General features: G+C 43.4%; 1 protein-coding gene and 1 pseudogene across 1 annotated transcript in view; one reads left to right on the top strand and one right to left on the bottom strand.

Moving 5' to 3' along the window:
- Window positions 1–2704: 2704 nt before the first annotated feature.
- The window catches only part of LOC145362246 (heterogeneous nuclear ribonucleoprotein L-like), a 45929-nt gene continuing 25627 nt past the window's right edge, over window positions 2705–23006 (bottom strand). Inside the window, exons 8-14 of the mRNA XM_080218320.1 lie at window positions 19961–20268; window positions 18588–18712; window positions 18290–18491; window positions 16483–16540; window positions 15688–15708; window positions 4982–5077; window positions 2705–3083 (exon numbers count right to left, since the gene is read on the bottom strand). Of these exons, the coding sequence (XP_080074446.1) occupies window positions 3037–3083; window positions 4982–5077; window positions 15688–15708; window positions 16483–16540; window positions 18290–18491; window positions 18588–18712; window positions 19961–20268 (857 nt within the window). The 3' untranslated portion in view covers window positions 2705–3036. The remainder of the gene's footprint in view (window positions 3084–4981; window positions 5078–15687; window positions 15709–16482; window positions 16541–18289; window positions 18492–18587; window positions 18713–19960; window positions 20269–23006) is intronic.
- Window positions 11865–12043, top strand: LOC145362294 (U2 spliceosomal RNA; annotated as a pseudogene).

Genomic DNA, 23006 nt, shown 5'->3' with positions numbered 1-23006 from the left:
TGACAGTGTGAAATGCAGTTGTGATACCATCAGGAATAGATCTCTCAGGGATCTCTCATGGGCGGCACAGCTCCAGGGACCTGGGTTCAATTCCTGGCTTGGGTCACAGAGTATGGAGTTTGCAAGTTCTCCCCGTGTTTGCACGGGTTTCCTCCAAATGCTTTGATTTCCTCAGTGCAGGTTAGGTGGATTGGCCATGCTAAATTGCACCATAGTGTGTCAGGGGAACTAGCTAGGGTAAATGCATGGGGTTATGGGGAAAGGGCCTGGATGGGATTATGGTTGGTGCAGACTTGATAGGCCAAATGGCCCCCTTCTGCACTGTAGGATTCTACGTTAGAAGTTCAGTATATGGATGATGGCCCGACTTGGATAGCCAGTCTAATTCAAGCTGTTCCGCGATCCGTCTGTGGAACAAGTAGGCTGTGGAGTGCATTCCAGTAGGGGCTGCGGGATTTCAGACAAGTTAATTGAGGACCTGTGACAACTGAAGTGCTTTGTTAGCTGTCAGCCACTGGCATTCCTTCAGGACGTTTCCCCAGAATCAGGAAGTCGTTGGTCTCAATGTACTAGAAGTCACATGTCTCCCTGGAGGTGGATATCTACCTGATAAGTGGTGCCTCCTGAGCTAGTTTAGTTCCTTGCTTCATGCACCTCTTGCATATAAGGTGGTGTATATATAATTTTTTCAATTCACTCATGGGATGTGGGCATAACTAGCTGGACCACCATTTGATGTTAATCCCTAATTGCCCTTGAACTGCATGGCTTGCTAGGCCAGAGTATTTAAGAGTCAACCGCTTTCCCGGGGATCATGAGTCACATGTAGGCCAGACAAGGTAAGGAAGGCAGGTTTCCTTCCCCTCAGCACAAGTGAACCAGATGGATTTTTAATGACAATCAGCGATGGTGTCTTGGTCATCATTAGGTACATTAATTCCAAATTATTTTTAATTTTTTTTTTCCATCGTCTTTGATGGGATTATCCACATAACATCTCAAAGACACTCGGATTGCATGGGAAGGTGCCGGGTAATCGCAGAAGGTGCAACACCTGCCACTTTACCTCTTCCATGCTCACCATCCAAGGTCCTAAACACTCATCCCAGGTTAGCAGCATTTCACTTGCACCTCTTTCAATTTGGTCTGTTGCATTCGCTCATCCCGTGGTCTCCTCTATATTGGAGAGACCAAGCGTAGACTGGGTGATCGCTTTGCTGAGCACCTTCGGTCTGTGCGTAATCAGGACCCTGACCTCCTGGTTGCTTGCCATATTAACACACCATCCTGGCCCCATGTCCACATGTCTGTCTGGGATTGTCATTGGTGCAGTCTCAAATGGCTGAATGGCCTCCTTTTGCACCGTAGGCATTCTATGATAACTTAGTTGGCTCTGCAGATATGACCTTGATCCTCTGAACTTGCTACTTTCAACCGTTCTTTCCACTCGGATCTCCATCTTTTGGTCTTGTACAATATCCCAATAAAGCTCAGCATAAACTTCAGGGGCATCTCACCTTTCCACTGGATTACTTACTCTGCTGTCCTTTGGAGTTTCTGGGCATGGAGTGAATCTTTTGGGCCCTGAAGACGACAGAGATGGAGAGAACCTTCTTGAGAACAGGGTTCGAGCAGATTCCGATGCCTGTCGGACTCAAGGTTTAACTTTGTTTATCTTTCAATTCTTTAGTTATCATTTGTCTTACCCACTTGACCGATCTTTTATCATCATAGGGCCTTCTCCATGACCGTGTAATAGGACATTCTCCCCCACTCTTATTTATTCACGGGTTATGAGTGTCATTGGCAAGGCCAACAATTATTGCCAATCTCTAGTTGTCTTGCTTGGTCATTTCCGAGGGCAGTTAAGAGTCAAGCACATTGCTGAGAGTTGGGAATCACATGCAAGCCAGACTGGGTCTGACACTCCCTGGGTCACTTGCAGTCTCTCTGTAGTGGCTGGTAATCATTCCTAAACATTGAAAACATTTTAAACTAATCACTGGAAGTTACATAAAAGAACATTCATGGATCAGTTGGGTTCTTATAACAACTGATTGTTTCATAGTCACCATTACGGAGAGACCAGCTTACAATTCCAGATTTATTAACTGAATTTAAATTCCTGCAGTGGGATTTGAATGCATGTCCCCACAACATTGGCCTCTGGAGTACTAGCCCAGTGCACTACCTTCCTCCTCAGTGGTCACAAAAATTCCCATTTATTTTTCAGCCTTCAGTTTGAGGGAAAAGGCTCGTGTCCAGAATGTCACAGCTAGAACCATAGAATCACAGAACTATAGAATCCCTACTGTGCAGAATGAAGCCATGTGCACCAACAATCCCAACCAGGCCCTATCCAGTAACCCCACATAGTTCTCCTGCTAATCCCCCTGACACAAATGGGCAATTTGGCATGGGCAATCCACCTAACCCACACATCTTTGGACTGGAGGAAGAAACCCACACAGACACGGGGAGAATGTGCAAACTCCACATAGACAAGCACCCAAGGCCAAAACTGAACCAGGGTCCTTGGCGCTGTGAGACAGTAGTGCTAACCACTGTGCCACCCTCAAGTAGCCTTAATTTATTTTTACTGATTCCCACAGTCCTGCATCGCCAAGGAGAATTTATCAAGTGTTCAGTAGGCTTTACTACTTTAAAGTACATATGAACAAACATTATAAAGATTCACAAGGACTAAAAGAATTGTTTTTATTAATACTTTGTAGTTGTAACACAATCGTGTACAGTTCTATGCAGTGCAGGAGTCTTCCAATAATTAAACGAGTTTAAACAGATGCTCGTATATGCTAACCACTAACACGGTCACATTCCACATTTCACTAACCATTCATTCTTGGAAAAGCTAAAAAATAAAATGCCCTTGCACTGGAAAAGATACAAATTCCGTTCCATGGGTCACCACACTTTACAGCATTAAAAAAATTAAAGCAAAAAAAACACTCGAAACGAAACAAGATACGTCAAAAGCAATGATCAGCCTCGAGTCCACCTCAGCTTAGGATCCGGTTAGGCAGTCGAGAAACACAGCTTCAGCGTGAACAGGTCAGGCCCATCTGTTTCCATTTCGAATTTTCAGAAAATTCAGCCGGAGGGGAAGAAAAAGGCACACACTCAGCATCAGTAGGCAAGGTGACCATCAAATTGTTCAACTTGTGCTCTGTTCTGTACCAATGCAACTGCATGCGAGTGCAGCACTGAAAATCCCGCCCAAGATATTTTGGCCATTGTTAGTTCCTTCTACACGTTGAGTGGCATCTTTGCATGTATTTAGCCACAGGGTTTGACAGGCATCTTTGCATCTTTTTAGCCACAGGGCTCAACGCCGCTGCCACCGCACCGTTCCCCCCCCCCCAAACACGTCACTAAGCTTAGAAGCTTTATCAAAGGACTACCACATAGACCTCCCATGATCCATTTCTTCCTCTTCATCCAAACCAAGCTACAGATTAAGAACATCAAAACAAGAATAGGCCCAATAGCCCCTCGAACCTGCTCTACCATTCAATAAACTCAACTCCAATCACCTGCCTCCTCCCCACATCCCTCAACTTCAATACAAAATCTTGGAATCCCGGCAGTAGACGGCCTTTCAGCCCACCAACAATCCCACCCAGACCTAATCCTCATAACCCCGCATATTTACCCTGCCAATCCCCCAACACTAAGCGGCAATTAAGCATCACCAATCAACTTAACCCGCTTTGTGGGAGGAAACCAGAGCATCCGGAGGAAATCCACGCTGACACGGGGATAACATGCAAGCTCCACACAGAAGGGAGGAAAGCGGAGCATCCAGAGGAAACCCACACAGACATGGGGAGAATGTGCAAACTCCACAAACTGTGGCCTGAGGCCAGAATTGAACCTGGGTCCCTGACGCTGTGAGGCAGTAGTGCTAACCACTGTGCCGTACATGTTTAAATCAGGTTACTCAGTTGAGGAGATTAACAAATGCACAAGGATACATTCCATGGGAACCAACGTAACCTTTGCTGATGGAGACAATCAGAAGTAAATCTTTACTTGATTTAGGTTTAATTGCAGAGTGAAACATTACAGAAGCTTCTCACTCTACTCACCACCCCAGCATCAATTAGTGCATCTCTACATGTGCTGGAATAACGAACGCGCTCCATCTGTTTATCCTAACTCTTAATTTATACAATTAGCACCCCAAATTTCTCAAATGCAAGATAAGATACAACCAGGAACCAAACCCAGCTGTAGGATATGCAATTGTTAAGGCAGTCTGGAACATATGGTAAATTTCATAGTCTAATCAATGTTGTAACATTCAACATAGAATTTACAGCCAGGATACTGGGCCCAACTGGCCCAAGCCAATATTTACTCTCTACACAAAGCTTTGCCCAACCTTCATTTCACACCAACAGTAGATCCTCTCTTTTTCACTAACATAATTACCTAGCTTCCCTTTAAAGGCATCCATTTTCTTCAATCTATTTACTCCCATAATCATTCCACGGGTTCAGAAGTTTGTCCTGAATTCTTTTACTGAATTTATAAACTAGCTTTGGACTCCCACACAGTAGCTACACTACCAGAACCTTTCACTGTTTCAGAAACTTCAGTAATGTTACAACTCAGCTGCCTTTTTGCTTCAGAAAAGAACCCCACCCTATCCTGACAGTTACACATCTCAATTCTGGTTGCATTGGTGCAAGTCTGTTTGCATCTTTCTTGTATCACTATTTTATATGCTTAAATACCAACACTCTCACCTTCCACTGTCCGCAATAAGTAACACTGAGTCAAAGATTATAAAAGAAAAAGGATAGGAATAAGCTTATTTGCCCAATGTTTGTGACGCTATGTGCAACAGCTTAGCTTCAGTTAAGCAGCATATACTAAAATTAACATTCAAGATATTCAGAATCCTTTAGGTTAAACACTACTGCATCAATTTCACACTTCATTTACAACAACGTACCTGGATTCTTTAGCCTGTAGTGATTAAGCATAACCAGTGCCTCGAAAGCATCACTCTTCAACTCATATTCCAGGAGACCAGAAGAACTCTTCTCACCTACAAATTGAGAGTTTGAGAAAATCGTCAACATTTTTGTATGGTGTGAATTGGCTGGATTGAAACTTCATTTCTGGCATCTTGTAGGGACAAGAATTTATAGCATCAAAAAGAATTAAATGCTCACAAGCCGAAAACTGCTGATTTTAAAATCAAGAATCTAGTGCAATCCAAACAAATAGCAGCCCACGAAACACAATGGTGCATAATACACCAAACAGCCCGTGACTTATCAGTAATGGGCTTCATGCAAATATCACAACAGAACTATTTCAAGGTTAAGCAATTCCCAAGCTTTAGTCCCTGGCGATGTGAGGCAGCAGTGCCACCATTCCAGAAGGGTAAGATACTCTATCACTGTGTTTTGGAATTCAAGACATTCAAGTTAGGTCACTGTGGACAAAACGACAGGAGGAGGAAATAATGCTGAATTTTGGGAACCTGTATAGGTTCAGGAGATGCTTGCCTTTTTCTAGGCCACAGAACATTTTTCTTTCCAATCCTCCTCAGGTCCCCTCAATAGTTTCTTATTCCAGTACATTGGCAATTAGGTCTGCGCCAATTCACACACACTTCCTGAACAGGAAAGTTTTAAATTTTCTTCGACTTTGCACCCTCCCTCAGTGGTCCACCTCAGATTCATCCTTTCTTCAAACTCCATCTCTATGCCTCCAGTCTGGAAACAGAAGACATTGATGGACAGTCTATGAGCCACTGAATACCTCAATCACCTTGATTAACACTCCCTTGCTTCCTGGAAGGTTTCTATTCTCCCCATTTCTCATTCACATCTGTTCAGACAATATCACCTTCATCCATTCCAGTGCCAAATTCTCCCTCAGCATACACAAACAGGTGTCAGAGCAAGGCGACTAGGGGATTTTCACAGTAGCTTCATTGCAGTGTTAATGTAAGCCTACTTGCGACACTAATATACAAACTTTTTATTGCTAACCTGCATGTCTTTTGGACTGTGGGAGGAAACAGGAGCACTTGAAGGAAACCCACGCAGACACAGGGGGGTGGGGGCCACAGACTCGGCACAGACAGCGACTCAAGCTGGGGATCAAACCTAAGTCCCTGGTGCTGTGAGGCAGCAGTGCTACCCACGGTACCACCATTCCAGAAGGGAAAGATACTCATATCAGAAAGCCAGTGCATTTGATGGGCTGAATGGCCTTTTCTGCACTGCAGGGATTCTATAATTATCTCCTTTATTGCTTCTGAGCTGAAGGTTATTCCTGGCTGACAAAATTCAGAGCAGCTAAACTAGTAGCTCAAGGTGATATGCAGGAGTCAATGTTAGCAAGTCAAGACTGCAGCATACAGTTCGAATTCCAGGTAGTGAATGAAATGGTCTCCGGTGGCATACATGTTAAATCATCAAAATAAGATGAGGTCATGCAAGATAAACTCAGCAGGTCTGGCAGTGTATTTCCAACTGCAAAACAAAGCAGCTTGATTTCCTTCCTGAACCGTTTCTGCAATCTTAAACAGTTGATATTTGAGACCATATGACTTTGTTTTTCTTTCTCCAGCAATGCTGCCAGACCAGAGTTTATCCAGCACTTTGATTTTAACTTCAGAATTCCAGCATTCGCTGTATTTCACTTTCATGTTGAACGCTTCTAGAGAGCACTCATGTGGACGTTAAGAGGGGAAATGAAGCACGGCAGTGTTGCCCCACCTCCTCCCCCCCATCCCCCATTGTCAAATACCGTCAGCATCAGATATACTGAATCACACAGCAGGCGTTCATGTGTTTAGGCAAAAAAGGAAGAATGCTAGTTTAAAAGAGAGCAGAAGATATGATCTGCTGTTAGGTTGTACTGAAATGCTTGGAATTGGGATGGTCAGCAAACCAGCCTACAATGTGGGTCTGATTCTAATCAGGCTCTGAAACTCAAATGTGGCGATGAGACAGTAGTTGGAGGAACGACAAACAAACTTTGCTATAAACGTTAAAGAGCTTTTATTTGTATTTTATGAGGAACTGATAGAAGCTATTGTGGAATGCCTGGGCTTCAGAGTGGGCCCGCTGCAGAATCTGTTCCTGGATGCACCACCTTCGGATCCTCACGCAACCTCTACCAGTTCTGTTTCTCCTTTTGCCCTTGGCACTCCAGTTATACTTCCTTTTGGCTGGGTGGGCACATTTCCCAGAGGCTAATCTTTGCAGGTGAAATTCTTTAGCCCCACATGCCGGCAGAGAGTGCGGGTCTTGTTCCACCTCCTACCAAATGATGACATTCCCTTTGTCATTGTTACTGCGCACTCCATGCGCGAGATGTCAGTCTAGAGCCCAATGATTTTTTAAAAAATTTTGAACTGCCCGGTTTGACACCCACTTTTCACCAGCCAAATCAAAACTCACATTGCTATTGGCCCAGTGACTCATTTTGTAAAAGAACATGCAGCTGGTTTCCGCAAAGGTAACTAATCTCAGATGGGGTGATAACAGGCCATGTACCTAATAGCATAACATAGGAGCAGAATTAGACCATTCAGCCCATCAAGCCTGCTCTGTCATTCAGTCATGGTTGTTAAATTTCTCCAACCCATTTTCTCACCTTTTCCCTTTGATCCCCTTACAAATCAAGAACCTGTCTGAAATACACTCAATGATCTGGCCTCCTCTGCGGCAATGAATTCCACTGATTCACAACCCTCTGGCTGAAGAAATTCCTCATCTCGGTTCTGATGCTGTCCCCTCAGATCCTAGTCTCTCCTGCTAATGGAGAGGACTTCCCCACGTCCGCTCAGCGTCACAAAGGTTTACAGCATGCAAGCAGGCCCTTCGATCCAACTTGTCCATGCCATCCCTTTTTTCAACCTCTAAGCTAGTCCCAGTTGCCCATGTTTGGCCCATATCCCTCCATACTCATCTTAGCCATGTAACTGTCTAAATGCTTTTTAAAAGACAAAATTGTACCCGCCTCTACAATCACCTCTGGCAGCTTGTTCCAGATACTCATCACCCTCTGAAAAATTCCCCCTCTGGACAATTTTGTATCTCTCCCCACTCACCTTAAACCTATGCTCTCTTGCTTTAGACTCTCCTATCTTTGGGAGAAGATATTGACCATCTAGCTGATCTCCATCCCTCATTATTTCAAGTTTCAATACCTAAATAAACCTATTGTCAGTCCCCACATTATCTGCAAAATCTGATGGAAGAAGGGCGCAGCAAGGATGCTCAACATGGATGAGTATCTTAGTGAAATTCAGCATTCCGAGGTAAAGATTGATTATTTGCAATGAGCACATGGAATACTTGCCGAGCAGGAATTTTGAGAGGTCGTAAAGAGGATTGAACAAAAAGGAAGCAGAAGATAGCTGAATGCAATGAGGAAGGCAGAAGCTGCTAACAGTCACATTTTGTCACCAACAGAACTGTTGGAAAACCGGCCATACTCTTCCACCTTCTTCCGTTGGGAATAAAGTACAGAAGGCTGAGATTATGTACCAACCGACTCAAGAACAGCTTCTTCCCTGGTATATCTGAATGGACTTCACACTAAGTTGATCTTTCTCCATAGCCTAGCTGTGACTTTAACACTACATTTGGCACTCTTCCATTTCCTTCTCTTCGTACAGTATGCTTTGCCCATATAGTGCGTAAGAAATAATACTTTTCACTGTATACTAATACGTGACAATAATAAATCAAATCAAGAAAGTGGGACACTTTACTGAAGAACAGGAAACCTGCGTAAGTGGTTTCAATCCACACCTCCAACATCATGAATATCAAGTGACTTATCAGAGGTAAAGGCAGTCAAAACACACACCTTAAACAATCCAGACTGCCCAAGGTGGTGAGAAAAAGCAAGTTTCTGAGGAAGGATGGTAATGCACTCAACAGAACATTTTAAAAGTGCAGAAGTATATTTTTAACTGCAGTGTGAGGTTTGATTTCCCTCATGGACTGTTTCCGCAATCTACAAATTTCTCACAGCTATTGGCTTGACAGACAGATTGCACTTCGTAAACAAACTGCCAGATTTCAAGAGATCAGTTACCAGAGAGACCAAACGTAGACTGGTTGATTGCTTTGCTGAGCACCTTTGGTCTGTGTGCAATCAGGACCCTGTTGCCTGCCATTTTAACACACCATTCTGCTCCCATGCCCACAAGGGCAGCATGGTGACACAGTGGTTAGCACTGCTGCCTCAGCGCCAGGGATCCAAGTTCAATTCCCGGTTTGGGTCACTGTGTGTGGAGTTTGCACGTTCTCCCCGCGTCTGCGTGGGTTTCCTCCAGGTGCTCCAGTTTCCTCCCACAGCCCAAAGATGTGTGGGTTAGGTGGATTGGCATGCAAAATTGCTCCTTAGTGTCAGAGGATTAGCTAGGGTAAATGCATGAGGTTAAGGGGGATAGAGCCTGGGTGAGATTGTGATCAGTGCAGACTCAAATGGGCCGAAAGACCTTCTTCTGCACTGTAAGATTCTATGATTTTGTCTGTCCTTGGCCTGCTGCAATGTTCCAGCGAAGCTCAACGCAAACTGGAAGAACAGCACCTCATCTTCCGCTTAGGCACTTTACAGCCTTCGGTCTCAGCGTCAAACAACTTCAGGTGATTGGCGCTACCCCAATTCCTTTGTTTCAATTTAATTTAATTTGTAACCATTCCCTATCTTTTATTTCTTTGTAGTCTTTCTTCATTTTTCTTCCCCCCTCACTCTTCACCCCTATTTTATTCCCCTTCCCTTATCTTTTCTCCTCGTTTGCTTCACTTTTCCCCCTTTTTCCCATCAATCTCTCCCCTCACTCCCGCATCTTCATCTGTCATAGCTTACCCTCTGATTTCAGTTTCTCTGCCATTCGCACTTCTATTCTCTCTCTATGGACTGCCATTAGCAGCCTTTCCCCCTCTTTTGGTGGCTACGACTCATCTTTCATTCCCTCACCCTGCAGTACAAATATCTCTCACTTTCTGCGCCTTTTGGCTTTGACAAAGAGTCACCTGGACTCGAAACAGTTCTTTTGGTTAGGTGCATCAACCCGAACAGGGGAATGTCACAGTAACTTCACTGCAGTGTTAATGTAAGCCTTACTTGTGACTAATAAATAAACTTTACTCTCCCTACAGATGCTGCCAGACCTGAGATTTTCCGGCATTTTCTCTGTTTCAGATTCCAGCATCTGCAATAATTTGCTTCTATGTAACGGGCAGTTGAGCTTGGCCAATCAACCTAACCTGCACACCTTTGGAGTGTGGGAGGAAACCCATGCAAACATGGGAAGAACAGGCAAACTCCACAGAGACTGTGACCTGAGGCCAAAATTGACCTCAGTCCCTGGTGCTGTGAGGCAGCAGTGCTAACCACTGCGCCTCTGTACCACCTATGGCTGGGGAAGTTGAAAGGACAATTTTATCAGCAGGTGTCAACAGCCACCATTCACTCCCCATCATGTACCACTGGCTTCTAACATACTGAGCAAAGAATAAACAAATTGATCACATGATCACAATCAAAACCAACTTCAGATGATAAATGTTACTTTCAAGAGACAGCCAGACAGTCTGGAAAGCAATAGGACACAAGACAGACATTCCCCCAGTAAGAACAGGACAGTTTCTGGACAACCAGTCACCTGAACAGTGTGAATGAGAGACACTAAAGTCTTCACCTGCAAGGATTTAACTCTTCAAAAACATAGCCATGATCTCTGCTGGACCTCTACGTTTAAGATTTGATTACCTGTAAAGACTCGCATTCCAACCATTATTTTGTAAATTGAGAGCAAAAATGCCCTGTTTGTGAACAGATCTCCCATTCACCTGATGAAGGGGCAGCACTCCAAAAGCTAGTGGCTCGTGCTACCAAATAAACCTGTTGGACTTTAACCTGGGTGTTGTGAGACTTCATACTGTCTCTGCTGGAAAGCCAGAGGCTTTCAATTTCCATCATACAAAACCACAAGAGCGAGCGTCCACCCAGGCTTGAACTCATGCATTATAAAAGCATCAAAATTTGAAACACCAGATCAACTTCTTTCTATCTCTGCTAACAAGATAAATACATGCATTGATTATAAAATGCAGTTTTACTTGCGTGTCTGCACACGTAAGGGACTGAGTTTCACTGCATTTCCATTTCAAGTTCCAGAATAAATATTACCTTTTCTTCCAAATAAAGCAACTAAAAACCTGTTTTCTGTTTATTATTGAAAATCACAACACTCAAAAACACTGACAACATTCCCTTCAAAGTACATCTTGTTGCAGGCAAAGAGATAAGAGAAAGGGAAAAAGTTACCCCATCTCACCTCAGCAACCCAACAACGATGCGAAAGAAGATTCGTCACACACCTGTGAAACTGGATTTCATTTCTGGTGACAGTAAATATTAATCAATCCAAAGGGAAATACTGCAGAGGCTGGAAATCTGAAATTTAAAAGCTGGATAAACTCAGTAGGTAAGGCAGCCTCTGTGGTGACAGTAACAAAAACTAAAGTTTCAGCTCTGTCACCTTTCATTAGAACAAGATGTTCAGGATATGCACACATGAAGATCCTATTAACTCATTGTTATGACAAGCACTTTACTCTCTTTGGCCCAGTCAGTCTAAACGAACTAACACTAAAATGAACAGGCAGCAAATTAAAGTTCCCTTTGTTTCAAATTCTGGCCAAGGTTTCAAAGTTAATGTTAGTTTTTAAAAAATACTCAAGTCTACGTAACTCCACACAACTCCAGACCAATATATGCATGAAGCAGCATCAAACTTCCAGCCATGATCTTCCACAGTGGAATTTGTACAGGAACCAAATCTTTAACCTATCACTTCTGGACCTTTTGGCTAAGATCAAGTGTAGTATTGACATGCTATGCTTGGTCAAAGTCACTAGGTTACATTTTAGCTTCATTTCAAGCAATTTTTTTTTAAAAGTGGCATCTCAGCCTTTTGGCTAAGATGCAAATAAGATCAAGCCTTGGAGGTTTGGATCATATAGATCAAGGTCAAAACAAGGGGTGAGAGCCCTGTCTTGTCAGCTTGGATCGGGAATGTCTCAACTTGTTGAGACTCTGAATTGGACTTGATTTGATTGAATTGGAATAAAAACAAAAAAAAAACAGTTGTGACTTACTTTGGAAAACATACAAATTAGGAATAAGAGTAGGCCATTTAACCTCTTGAGCCTGCTCCACCATTTAATAAGATCATTGCTGATCTGGTTACTAGCCTCAAAGCAACCACTCTCCCTTCCCCAGATCTGCTTTGGCTCCCTTATTAGGCAACAATCTATCTACCTCTGCCTCCAACATACTCAGTGACCTTGCCCATGCCGTTTTGTTTATTGCAGCAGAGAGGGGGGAGGTGGGTCTCCGGCTGCTTTGATTTTTGTTCTGAAAGGGTTTCAAGTGCTGTTTCCAACTCGTGACTCTCAATAGTAAACAGGGAATTAATTCATTGGATTTGCTATGATCATCAACAATTTTTTTTAGAAACCCCACCTCAAAGGCAGTCAGGCATTTACACTGGGCCAGAAACCTGCATACTATTCCCTCCTACTCCTGCATTAAACCCAGTACAAAGGCAGCTACCTAAACACCCAGAACTCTTGATTAAAGTCTCGCCTGAAAAAGCAAATCGGGGCAACTGACTGCTGGAACAGTTTTCAACAGCTGCCAGTTATATTTATTCAAAATTAAAAAAAAGTTAGCGAAACTACATTAAGTAGTGCCAAGAAATGGGTTGTCTAATGCTTTTAGCAGTAGGCAACCTTGTCAGTCCCTCCCACATCCCAGTAAAAAAAATTATCCAGAGAACTGATGGCAAGCCAAAAGACAACTTTACCTGGTGTTTTTGCCAATAGCACAGAGTGCAATCACCAGAACTGGACATTTGTTCATAGATAAATGAAGGCCATACAAATGCCCCATACAACAAATAAAATGGCTGTTTGTATGAATCTTCGTCATCACTAGTAAAGGTTCTAAGGCTAGAATGCTGAAGAAAAGGCCCAAAGATTTGAACAGCATTGAAGCTGGAAGGCAGGGATGGGATGTTTTATTTAAATTGAAAAACTCCAAGTCAAACAGTACAACCAACACACCCAACTATCTTAATATATTTGCACAAAGGGCACTTGTCAACAATCAACTGATAAAATAGCTTGAAACTTCGTAAAAGGGCCAAGTCTACAATAAAACACCCAACGATGGGATCAAAGCCTCAAATCCTGCTGGCTTCCTATTGAGCACTGCTTGCGAATTCTGAAGTACAGGGTAGAGTGGCTCAAATCCAGCATCCACTGGATGGAGGCTGCGCCGGATTTTGGTGGGAATTATGGACAGCTCATGTCAAGGTAGGTTGGATGGGTCAGGGTCACTTGGAGCACAAGAGTGCATAACGCTGATAACTGGTCTGGAAACATGGCTTACAGGCATGTCTGCCAATTCTAATAGTTTGTGTGGATTCCACATCACTCTGCACCAAGAAAAACAGTATCTGGTCAACATCACCAAAAACAGATGAACTGATTGTTCCATGCTATACCGCTAATGAGGCCTCACTGTGCAAACATTACCGCCGTATATAGCTAAGTGCAATATGTGAAGCACTTTACAGAGGCAACAACACAGCTCCCCTCCATTACAAACAACGTGTTTAAGTTATCTGCAGAAAGCATTAGGCTGTGTAATACAGTGGGCTGGGTCACACCCTCAGTCTTTCATGTTGTATTTTGGTTGTTGCCCACAAAAAAAGGGACTGCCAGTCCCACAGCAGTGCTGGCACAGGCCTCTGAGCTAATAAACTTCTGAAGCAGAAACAAAAGTTGTAAAATTTATTGAAGTAAAACAAACCTAGCAATTCCTTAGTATTCTTCGAACTACTAAACCAACAAAGAATATCTTCAAGAGAAGCACAATCAGAGGTGATGAAGGCATTGCGTTGGTGTGAGGCGACGGAGAGGTGGTTTGCTGGCCCAATTCTGGAATTACTGGGAGAAAAAGTGTCATCCTCACCAGCCCCATCTGGCCCCACCTAAACGTAGCAATCACAGCATCCCCACAGTGTAGAAGGCAGCCATTTGGTCCATCGAGCCTGCACCGACAACACTCCCACCCAGGCCCTACCTCCTTTACCCTGTTAATCCCTCTGACACTAAGGGGCAATTTAGCACAGCCATTCAACCTAACCTGCACAACTTTAGAGTGTGGGGGGATGCTGAGCACCTGGAGGAAACCCACGCAGACACGAGGAGTACATGCAATCTCCACACAGTCACCCAAGGCTGGAATTGAACCTGGGTCGCTGACACTGTGAGGCAGCAGCGCTAACCGCTGTGCCACCATAGCACCTACATTTTTTAAACAAAAGGCAATAACGTGTGATAGGATTGTGTACACCCTATTAGAATCCAGCCATAATTTCAGCATTGTGGTGAATGTAGCATTGTGGATCAAGATGTGGCTCTGCACCAAGACGAAAACAAGACCATGAACAAAAACAGAAGGTGCTGAGGTGGAAGCCACTGAGTGCCCTGTACTGACGATCACTGGGAAGCTCTTCTACCCCATTTCCTTCAGGCAGCGTCAGTATGAAAACATTACAAACACAAATGAATTTTCACAGCCATTACCATCATCCATGTCTATCCCCAATGTTGTTATACAGTCCCTGCTCCTTCAACAGGCCGAATTTGATTGTGAGTGACTGCTGAATCTTGGCTCTCCCCCAACTGTCCACAGACTCATTTAAAATTCCAAATCTTTGAGTAATTCTTATGGAAAGAGGATGTTGCAGCGTAATTTAGAACCAGAAATCTCAGGATAACGGGCGGGCCATTTGGGACAGAGATTTTTGTTGGAACGCCCTGCTCGTGAGGGATGTGGAGGTTCAAGTCGGTGAATACGTTCAGAACTGAGATAGATAGATTGCAACGTATTAAAAACACCAAGGGATACAGGGATAGTGCAAGAAAATGGTCATGATTTCACTGAGGGCAGAGTGGGCTCGATGAGTTCCATGGCCTAACTCGTGCATCTATTCCTTATGTTTTGCTCTTGCACCTCAATGTTACCCTTCAATATTTCAGTCCCCGTCTATCTGTAAGTAATTTGTACGAAGGCCTCAAACCCCCATCTGCCATGCTCCTTAACGGGCATGGCCGTGGCTACTGTCCTCTGAGGTGTCCAATCGCAGGTGAGCAGAGCATCTTAGCTCAGTGATAGATCTTTCCAGAACAGTACAACCAGGACGAATTTTGATGGTCACAATCCGGTTGAAATTCCCCTTGGATTTGCGGCATTTGGAGAACTCTGAACCCCGACTATCCTCCTGGAGCAACAATTAGTTCATTTTGGAATGTGGGAGAGGAAGAAAAAGAGAAAGACTTACCTCCCAACAGCTCATGGATTGCGGAGGTGTGAACAGAAGTTCCACCAAATTAGAAAGTCAGGGCATCAGACAGCAGATAAAGATTCAGCAGTCGTAAAAGTGTGGCCTACAACATGGAGTCCACAGCCCATGAATTCTCATAGCTTTGTTGGCAACAATATGCTGTTACCATTATTCTAACACAACCTACTTGCCCGTAATCAATACTTAACGAAAACAGACAGAAATTAGCAAAGGGAACTGAAGTTAGGTCCTACCTTGATTTCCTTTTGATCCAGCTGCAGCAAGTCAGAAAACGCCAGAGATCATAAAAGAAAGCACATCATTAAACAATAAGTTTATCTGCACAGGTATAATAACTGAAAGTCTCTCAAAGAGTCCTTACTGTTCCACTCAATTACAACATTCCTCCCACCTAGTTAAAATAGCAATAAATAAGTAATGAAACTGGGAAATACCAGTCTCCAGGATTACTTCTGGGACAACAGCTATAATTTAGCAGCCAATAAGTACGCTAATGCATGAAATATCCCACTAAAGCCTGACGAAAAGGAAGGAAGATATCTTACAACAGAATACTGCTTACAGAACTACAATGCTAACACCAGCATATACAGCAGTGTGCATGGATTTCCTCTGGCGCTCTGGTTTTCTCCCACAGTTCAAGTGTGTAGGTTAGGTGGATTGGCCATGCTAAATTGCCTCTTAGTGTCCAGGATGTGTAGGTTAGGGGGATTAGTAGGGTAAACACATGAGGGTTACAGGAAAGGGCCTGGGTGGGATATTAGGTTGGAGTGGCAGTGCAAACTCGATAGGCCAAATGGCCTCCTGTAGGGATTCTGTGAAAACATTCTCCCAAATAAAACAGCATGACAGGAAAACTAAAACCCATGTATGACATTACAGAATTTAAACATGTTCCACAGAACATTAGTACACTAACAATGCAATGAGAATTTCACTAACATCCCTTACATTTTGAAATCAGAGTGACAAATAGTTCTAAAATTAACCCAAGCCATAAAGAGTAATTCTTAGAATAAGTCACTTACTTTTGCCACTGAAAAATATAATGCTTTTAGGCCTCTTCACATTAACTTTGTCAGATATCTGGAAATAAAATGAAAATTTACCAGGCCTGCCTTTGCCCAGACATCAAGCAAGAAGTCAGACATACAGAGCAAATGTAAAACTGCAATTCACTCTCATCTACTCAGTAAGAATTCTCACAACACCGGGTTAAAGTCCCAACAGGTTTATTTGGAATCAAAAGCTTTTGGAGCGCTGCTCCTTCATAAACCTTTAACCTGGTGTTGAGAGATTTCTTGCTGTGCCCACCCCAGTCCAATGCCAACATCTCCACATCATGGCTATCATCTACTCAGTAGAGAAAGAACTTAATAAATGCCAGTCACGTTTGTATGCACTCAAGGTGAGTGGGAGAAAGTTCAAAGGAGACGTGAGGGGCAGGTTTTTCACAGAGTGGTAGGTGTCTGGATAAAAGCAAATTACTGCCGATGCTGGAATCTGAAACCAAAAGAGAAAATGCTTAACAATCTCAGCAAGTCTGGCAGCATCTGTAACAGGAGAAAAGAGCTGACATTGAGTCCAGATGACCCTCTGTCACAGCTTTGACAAAGGGTCATCTGGACTCTACATGTCAGCTCTTTTCTCTCCTTTCAGATGCTGCCAGACTTGCTGAGATTTTCCAGCATTTTCTCTTTTCGTAGGTGTCTAGAACACACTGCCAGGGGTGGTGGTGTAGGCAGATGATAGGAGCATTTAAGGGGCTTTTAGATAAGCACATGAATATGCGAGGAATAGAGGAATAATGGACCAAGGGCAGGCAGAAGGGATTAGTTTAATTTGACATCACTTTCGGCACAACATTGTGGGTCGAAGGACCTGTTCCTGTGCTGTACTGTTCTCTGTTCGCACTCCGAATACTCTTCTGGAGCTGCAATTGGTCCATTTTGGGATGGGGGAGAGGAAGAGAAAGATTTACCTCCCAACAGCTCATGGATTGCGGAAGTGTGAACAGAAGTTCTGCCAAACTGGAAAGTCAGGGCATCAAGAAGCAGATAAATACTCAGCAGTCATGAGAATGAGGCCTACAACATGGACTCCAGTGTCCAAGAATTCTCATAGATTCAAGTCAAACCAGGCCAGAAAAAAAACTTCCTGCTGATAACTATCTACAGCTCGTTTCCACGTTGAGCATCAGTTTTGAGAGAAGCAAAGGCATAAAATGCACTTGGGGTCTATTTTTGTATGTTATGGGACATAAATTATGAAGTCTCAGATCTTAAGGCCATCTGATATTCATTATCAAGTAAGAATATCCATCCCTCCAGCTTCAAATTCCAAATCAGAGCGTAGTAACAATGGAAGATCATTCCCCCAGATTGGATTTGTGATAATAGCTGTTATAGCAACTAATATTTGAAGTATATCAAAGGGAAAACTGGGGTTGTGAATCTCAAGAATTCTCCAACATACTGCAAATGTTCAGTTTTCAAGGATGCTGGAAGGAGTAGATTTTGGGGAGTTGGGAAGAGATACACAGATAAAACTTGTCAAGTGGAGCTGGGTTAAAAGAACAACCGTGACTTTACCGAATGCCAGAGCTGGTTCAAGGGGTGATGCGATTACTCCTGCATCTATTTTGTGTGCCCTTAAGCATCAGGGAGTAGCACAATGGTCCAGTGCATTGTTACTGGAGTTACACAGCAGGAGTTAGGAACATTCAATCCTATGCTTCATGGCATCTTGAGGATTTGAGAAGGAGATTTCACTGAGCGACTGCCTGCTGCCACTGCAGAACAGAGATACCTCAAGAAATATATACTAAATACCAACCTGATGGAATACCTCTTCTTTAATGGCTGGAGGAGCACTAAAGAAATGGAGCATGTTGTTGGGCTTTTGGATTCGATTTTTGGCAGCTTGTTTCATATTCGTGAACCGGTTGTTTCGGTTAGTTGAGTAATCCTTGAAGCTACAAGAGCCATCCTCTAACTCAAATGACTGGCCAGGAACGATAACCTTCTGTTTCGAAACACTACGGAAAGGGAGAAAAACCTCAGCAAAAACACTCTGAAAACACTAGGCAAAATTACTCAGTCCAAGAAGCGCACAGACAACACAGGTCTCTTACCACACGTTTATGTGCTGGTCAAACAGAAAGTTTTCAGTGTTTAGGCAGGTGAGGGCTCGGTCTACAGCAAATCCATCACCCATCTCCACCATGGCAGCTCCAGGTTTACTTTTTAAGAATTTAACCTACAGATAGATTTATAGACTTTAATGCACAAGTGAACATTTGAAAAGAAAAGACCTAGAACTGGAACACTGGTAGACAGCATCAAATTATTTTTGTTGTGTCATCTATGCTATTAGCATATAGTACCGTTAAAATTATTGCATGTCTGTGGATGCGAAGCACCTTAAATGGGGAGGGGAGACTTTTGCACACTAACTTCCAGCTTGCTGTACAGTCTCACAGCTTAGATGGAACTTTGCTCGTAGTACACTGATGCCACTAGCCACACTACCCCAAATCTGGGAAGGCGAGAAAAGACCAGGGAAATTGACAGCAGAGCTGATTTCAGGATTCTCAGTATTGGCCAATATTTAATGATCAACCATTAGCAATATTAGAATGACATCATGATACAGCGGTTGGCACTGCTGCCTCTCAGCGCCAGGGACCTGGGTTCGATTCCCGCTTGGGTCACTGTAGGAGAATGTGCAGACTCCACATTGTCTGCATAGATTTCCTCCCACAATCCAAAAGACGTGCTGGCTTGGTGCATTGGCCATGCTAAATTCTCCCTCAGTGTACCTGAACAGGTGCCAAAGTGTGGCAGCTAGAGGATTTTCACAGTAACTTAATTGCATTGTTAATGTAAGTCTACTTGTGACACTAATAAACTAAACTTTAAATCAAAAACAGGATACATGGTTGTTTAGCTTATTGGGTATTGCTGAGTGCAAATTGATTGCAACATTTCCCTAAGCACACCCAGCAACAGCTACACTTCATAGTGGCACAGTGATTAGCACTGTTGCCTCAGTGCCAGAGACACACATACAATTCTGTCCTCTGTTTGTGTGGGGTTTGCACACTCTCCCGCGTGTGCATGAGTTAGGATGATTGGCCATTGTAAATTGCTCCTTAGTTTAAGGGAGGGCTAACAGGGTATACGGCCTGGGTGGGACTATGGTCAGTGCTGACTTGATGGGCCAAATGGTGGCCTTCTGCGCTGAATGGATTCTAAAAGTACATCTATTACAAACTTGCCCAAGATCACACATAGGATCAATAATATAAAGAATATATTGCAGAATTTATGGCAACTTTCTGCACTAATGAACAGAGATGTCACGGCAGTTGAATAGAAACAGCAGTGCAATTTTAGGATTTTAAAGCCTCAGAAAATATTGGGGAGGAAAGGGACTGCAAGCTTAAGAGCAAACAATTTCAAACTTTAAAAACATAGCCATACATCAATAGCAGTACAAACATACCTTGTGCACATTGCCATAAAGACAGAAAATATTGAACACTCTGTCTGGGTTCATCCTCTTGGTATCTAGCCCATACACAATCAGGACTGGGCTATCAGCCAGAGGACCATAATCGGCATGTGCTAGAGGTGGTGGTGGCGGCGGCACTGGAGCACCATACTGAGGAGATGTGTAGCGCCGTGAAGGTGGACCCCTGCGAGGCGGCGGCGGCGGTGGAGCACCCATTCCCCTGCCTTCATAATGATGTGGTGGAGCATAGTCATCATCTTCATAAAAGCCATGGTATGATGAAGGAGGATAGCCATGACCTGCGCAAAGCAAACAAAAGCATGGTCAAGATCACTTAAGCAAGCAAAAGTAAGTGCCAATTAAAAAAAAATCTCTACAGTAGAGAAGGAGGCCACTCGGCCCATCGAATCTGTACTGACCTCCTCACCCAGGTCCTATTCCCGCAACCCCATAATTTTACCTTGCTAATGCCCCTAACACTAGGGTCAATTTAGCACGGTCAATCAACCTAACCTGCACATCTTTCGGACTGTGGGAGGAAACCAGAGCACCTGGAGGAAACCCACACAGACACGGGAGAATGTGCAAACTCCACACAGACAGTGACCCAAACCAGGAAGCGAACCTGGGTCCCTGGCGCTGTGAGGCAGCTGAGCTAACCACTGTACCACCCTGCTCTTGACCCTTTAGGCTGGTTCTTTGAAACCACGTCATCAGTGACAGTAGTTGTACCTATATGAGGTAGCCATGGGATTAAGCCCCACACCAGATTGAATGTACATAACTATACTAATACCAAGTTCTCCGTGTCTGCGTGGATTTCCTCCAGTTTCCTCACACAGTCCAAAGATGGGCTGGTTGGGTGGATTGGCCAGGGCAAATTGACACTTAGTGTCAGGAGGAGTAGCAGGGTAAATATGTGGGGTTACAGGAATAGGGTCTGGGTGGAATTGTGGTCAGTGCAGACTTGGGTACGCCGTGTGGCCTCCTTCTATACTACAGGGATTCTATAACAAGTACTGAGAAAGTGCGACATTGTCAGGTAGAAGATCCCACGGTACTTTCTTCTCATAAAGAAAAGCAGGATACTCACAGACAACACTCTCAACCGATTAACCATTTTTTGATCTTGCTATTTGCAGGATGGTTCATACACTAGCTGCCTTGTGGTACCGCCAATAAAGACATGAAGATACTTTATAAAATAAAATGAATAGAAATGCTGTTACATACCATATGACTTTTGGCCTTGATTTGACTGAATGGTGGAACAGGTTCAATGGGCTGAATGGCCTACTCCTGCTTTCATGTCCCTGTGTACGTGCATGCGTGCTTTTAATGCATAGGTAGGTATTTTGTTCATTCCCATGAGATGTGTACTTAAACCTCGGGGGCCAGTGAGGATAATAAATAACTATTTTTAAACTTACAAAGTAGCTTGATGCAGAAGTGATTCAAATTGGAACAAATCACTCAGAAGGCAAGAAAATATACACCCCACGTACAAAATAGAAAACACAAAACCCATGACCTTCCTCTATGTCACAATGCTAGCAATGTGTTTTGGGGTGACTGGAGGACAATATTTTAAAAAAAAAACACTTTTTTAAATATCAGAGCTCCGCTTGTACCTTCTCCTGACCAATCACCAAGCATGTGCCATACCAGTCTGGTTGGAGCATCACAATCCACAATGGAAGATAGCCACTATGATCCCCACCAAAAAATCTGGGACATTCAGATTAATATAGCTAACCATTTAAAAGTTAAAAGTCTGAACCATTTACAAACAATTAAAAACTTGGATTCCGGCTGAAGTTTCAACTAAGAATTAGACTCAGCCAATTGACTAAGCTCTAGGCTATGCACAACCTGGCAACAAAATATCTTGAGGGACTCCAGAAAGTATTTAATGGAAAGAGAGAATCAATGTTCCAAAAATGAACACCAATATCCAATTTTCTTTAAAGTCATTTTATGCCATATAATGGAAAATTAAGAAAATTTAATCGAGGATATAAGTAACGTTTTACATAATATTGAGGCATTGACAGAGGGCAAAACAAGCACCGTGCCTGGGGAGCCTGCAGTGGGACCAGTTTGGGCAGGAACTGACTCTTAGACATGACAGTATAAAGAGAAAATACATCAGAAGAAATAACACACTACACTTAGAGCAATACAGCACGGAAACAGACCTTTCAACCCAATTGGTCCATGCCGTGCATGGTGCCCTCCCACCTAGCCCCAATTGCCTGCGTTTGGCCCTCTAATCCTTTCCCATCCACCTACTTATCTCAATGCTGTTTAAATGTTGTTATTGTACCTGCTTCAAACACTTTCTCTGGCAGCTCATTCCATACACGCACCACGCTCTGCGTAAAGATGTTGCTCCTCAGGTCTCTTTTAAATGTTTCCCCTCTCACCTTAAACCTGTTTCTATTTAATTCCCCTTTCCTGGGAAAGAGGCTGTGCACGTTCATCTTATCTATGCCCTTCATGGTTTTACACACCTCAGTAAAGGTCACCCCTCATTCTCCTGTGATCCAAGCAATAGAGACCTAGCCTGGCCAACCTCTCCCCATGACCCAGGCCCACCAGTCCTGCCAACATACTTGTAAATCTTCTTTGCAATCTTTCCAGTTCATCAAATGTCTCTCCTATAACTAGGCAACCAAAACTCTGAAGATTTATTAAATCTCATTCAAGAAAAGTACTCTGACTGCAAGACAATATTGACAAAAAAAATCCATCAAAACAGGACACAGCAATTGCCAATCAAGTAACAGTGTTTGTAGGGCCAGTGAAGCCACGGATTTTGTTTTTTGTAGGTGGAAAGCTGAAGGTAAGCATTAAAGCAAAAATTGGTCAGTCAGTTTCTGATCTTGCAAAATGGCTCTTCCAGTATCTGGAATTAAGAATCTACTGATGGCCATGAATCCAGTGTCAATTATCAGAGGTAATGTTGTCCTTTAGGGAAGAAAATCTGCCGTTCTCACCTGGTCTGTGACTACGTGACTCCAGAGCCACAACAATG

Source organism: Carcharhinus amblyrhynchos, unplaced genomic scaffold (genome assembly GCF_965287045.1).
Source record: "Carcharhinus amblyrhynchos unplaced genomic scaffold, sCarAmb.v2.hapA scaffold_37, whole genome shotgun sequence".
Taxonomy (NCBI): domain Eukaryota; kingdom Metazoa; phylum Chordata; class Chondrichthyes; order Carcharhiniformes; family Carcharhinidae; genus Carcharhinus; species Carcharhinus amblyrhynchos.
The sequence above is the reverse complement of the archived record's forward strand: the minus strand, read 5'-3'. Positions and strand labels throughout refer to the sequence as shown.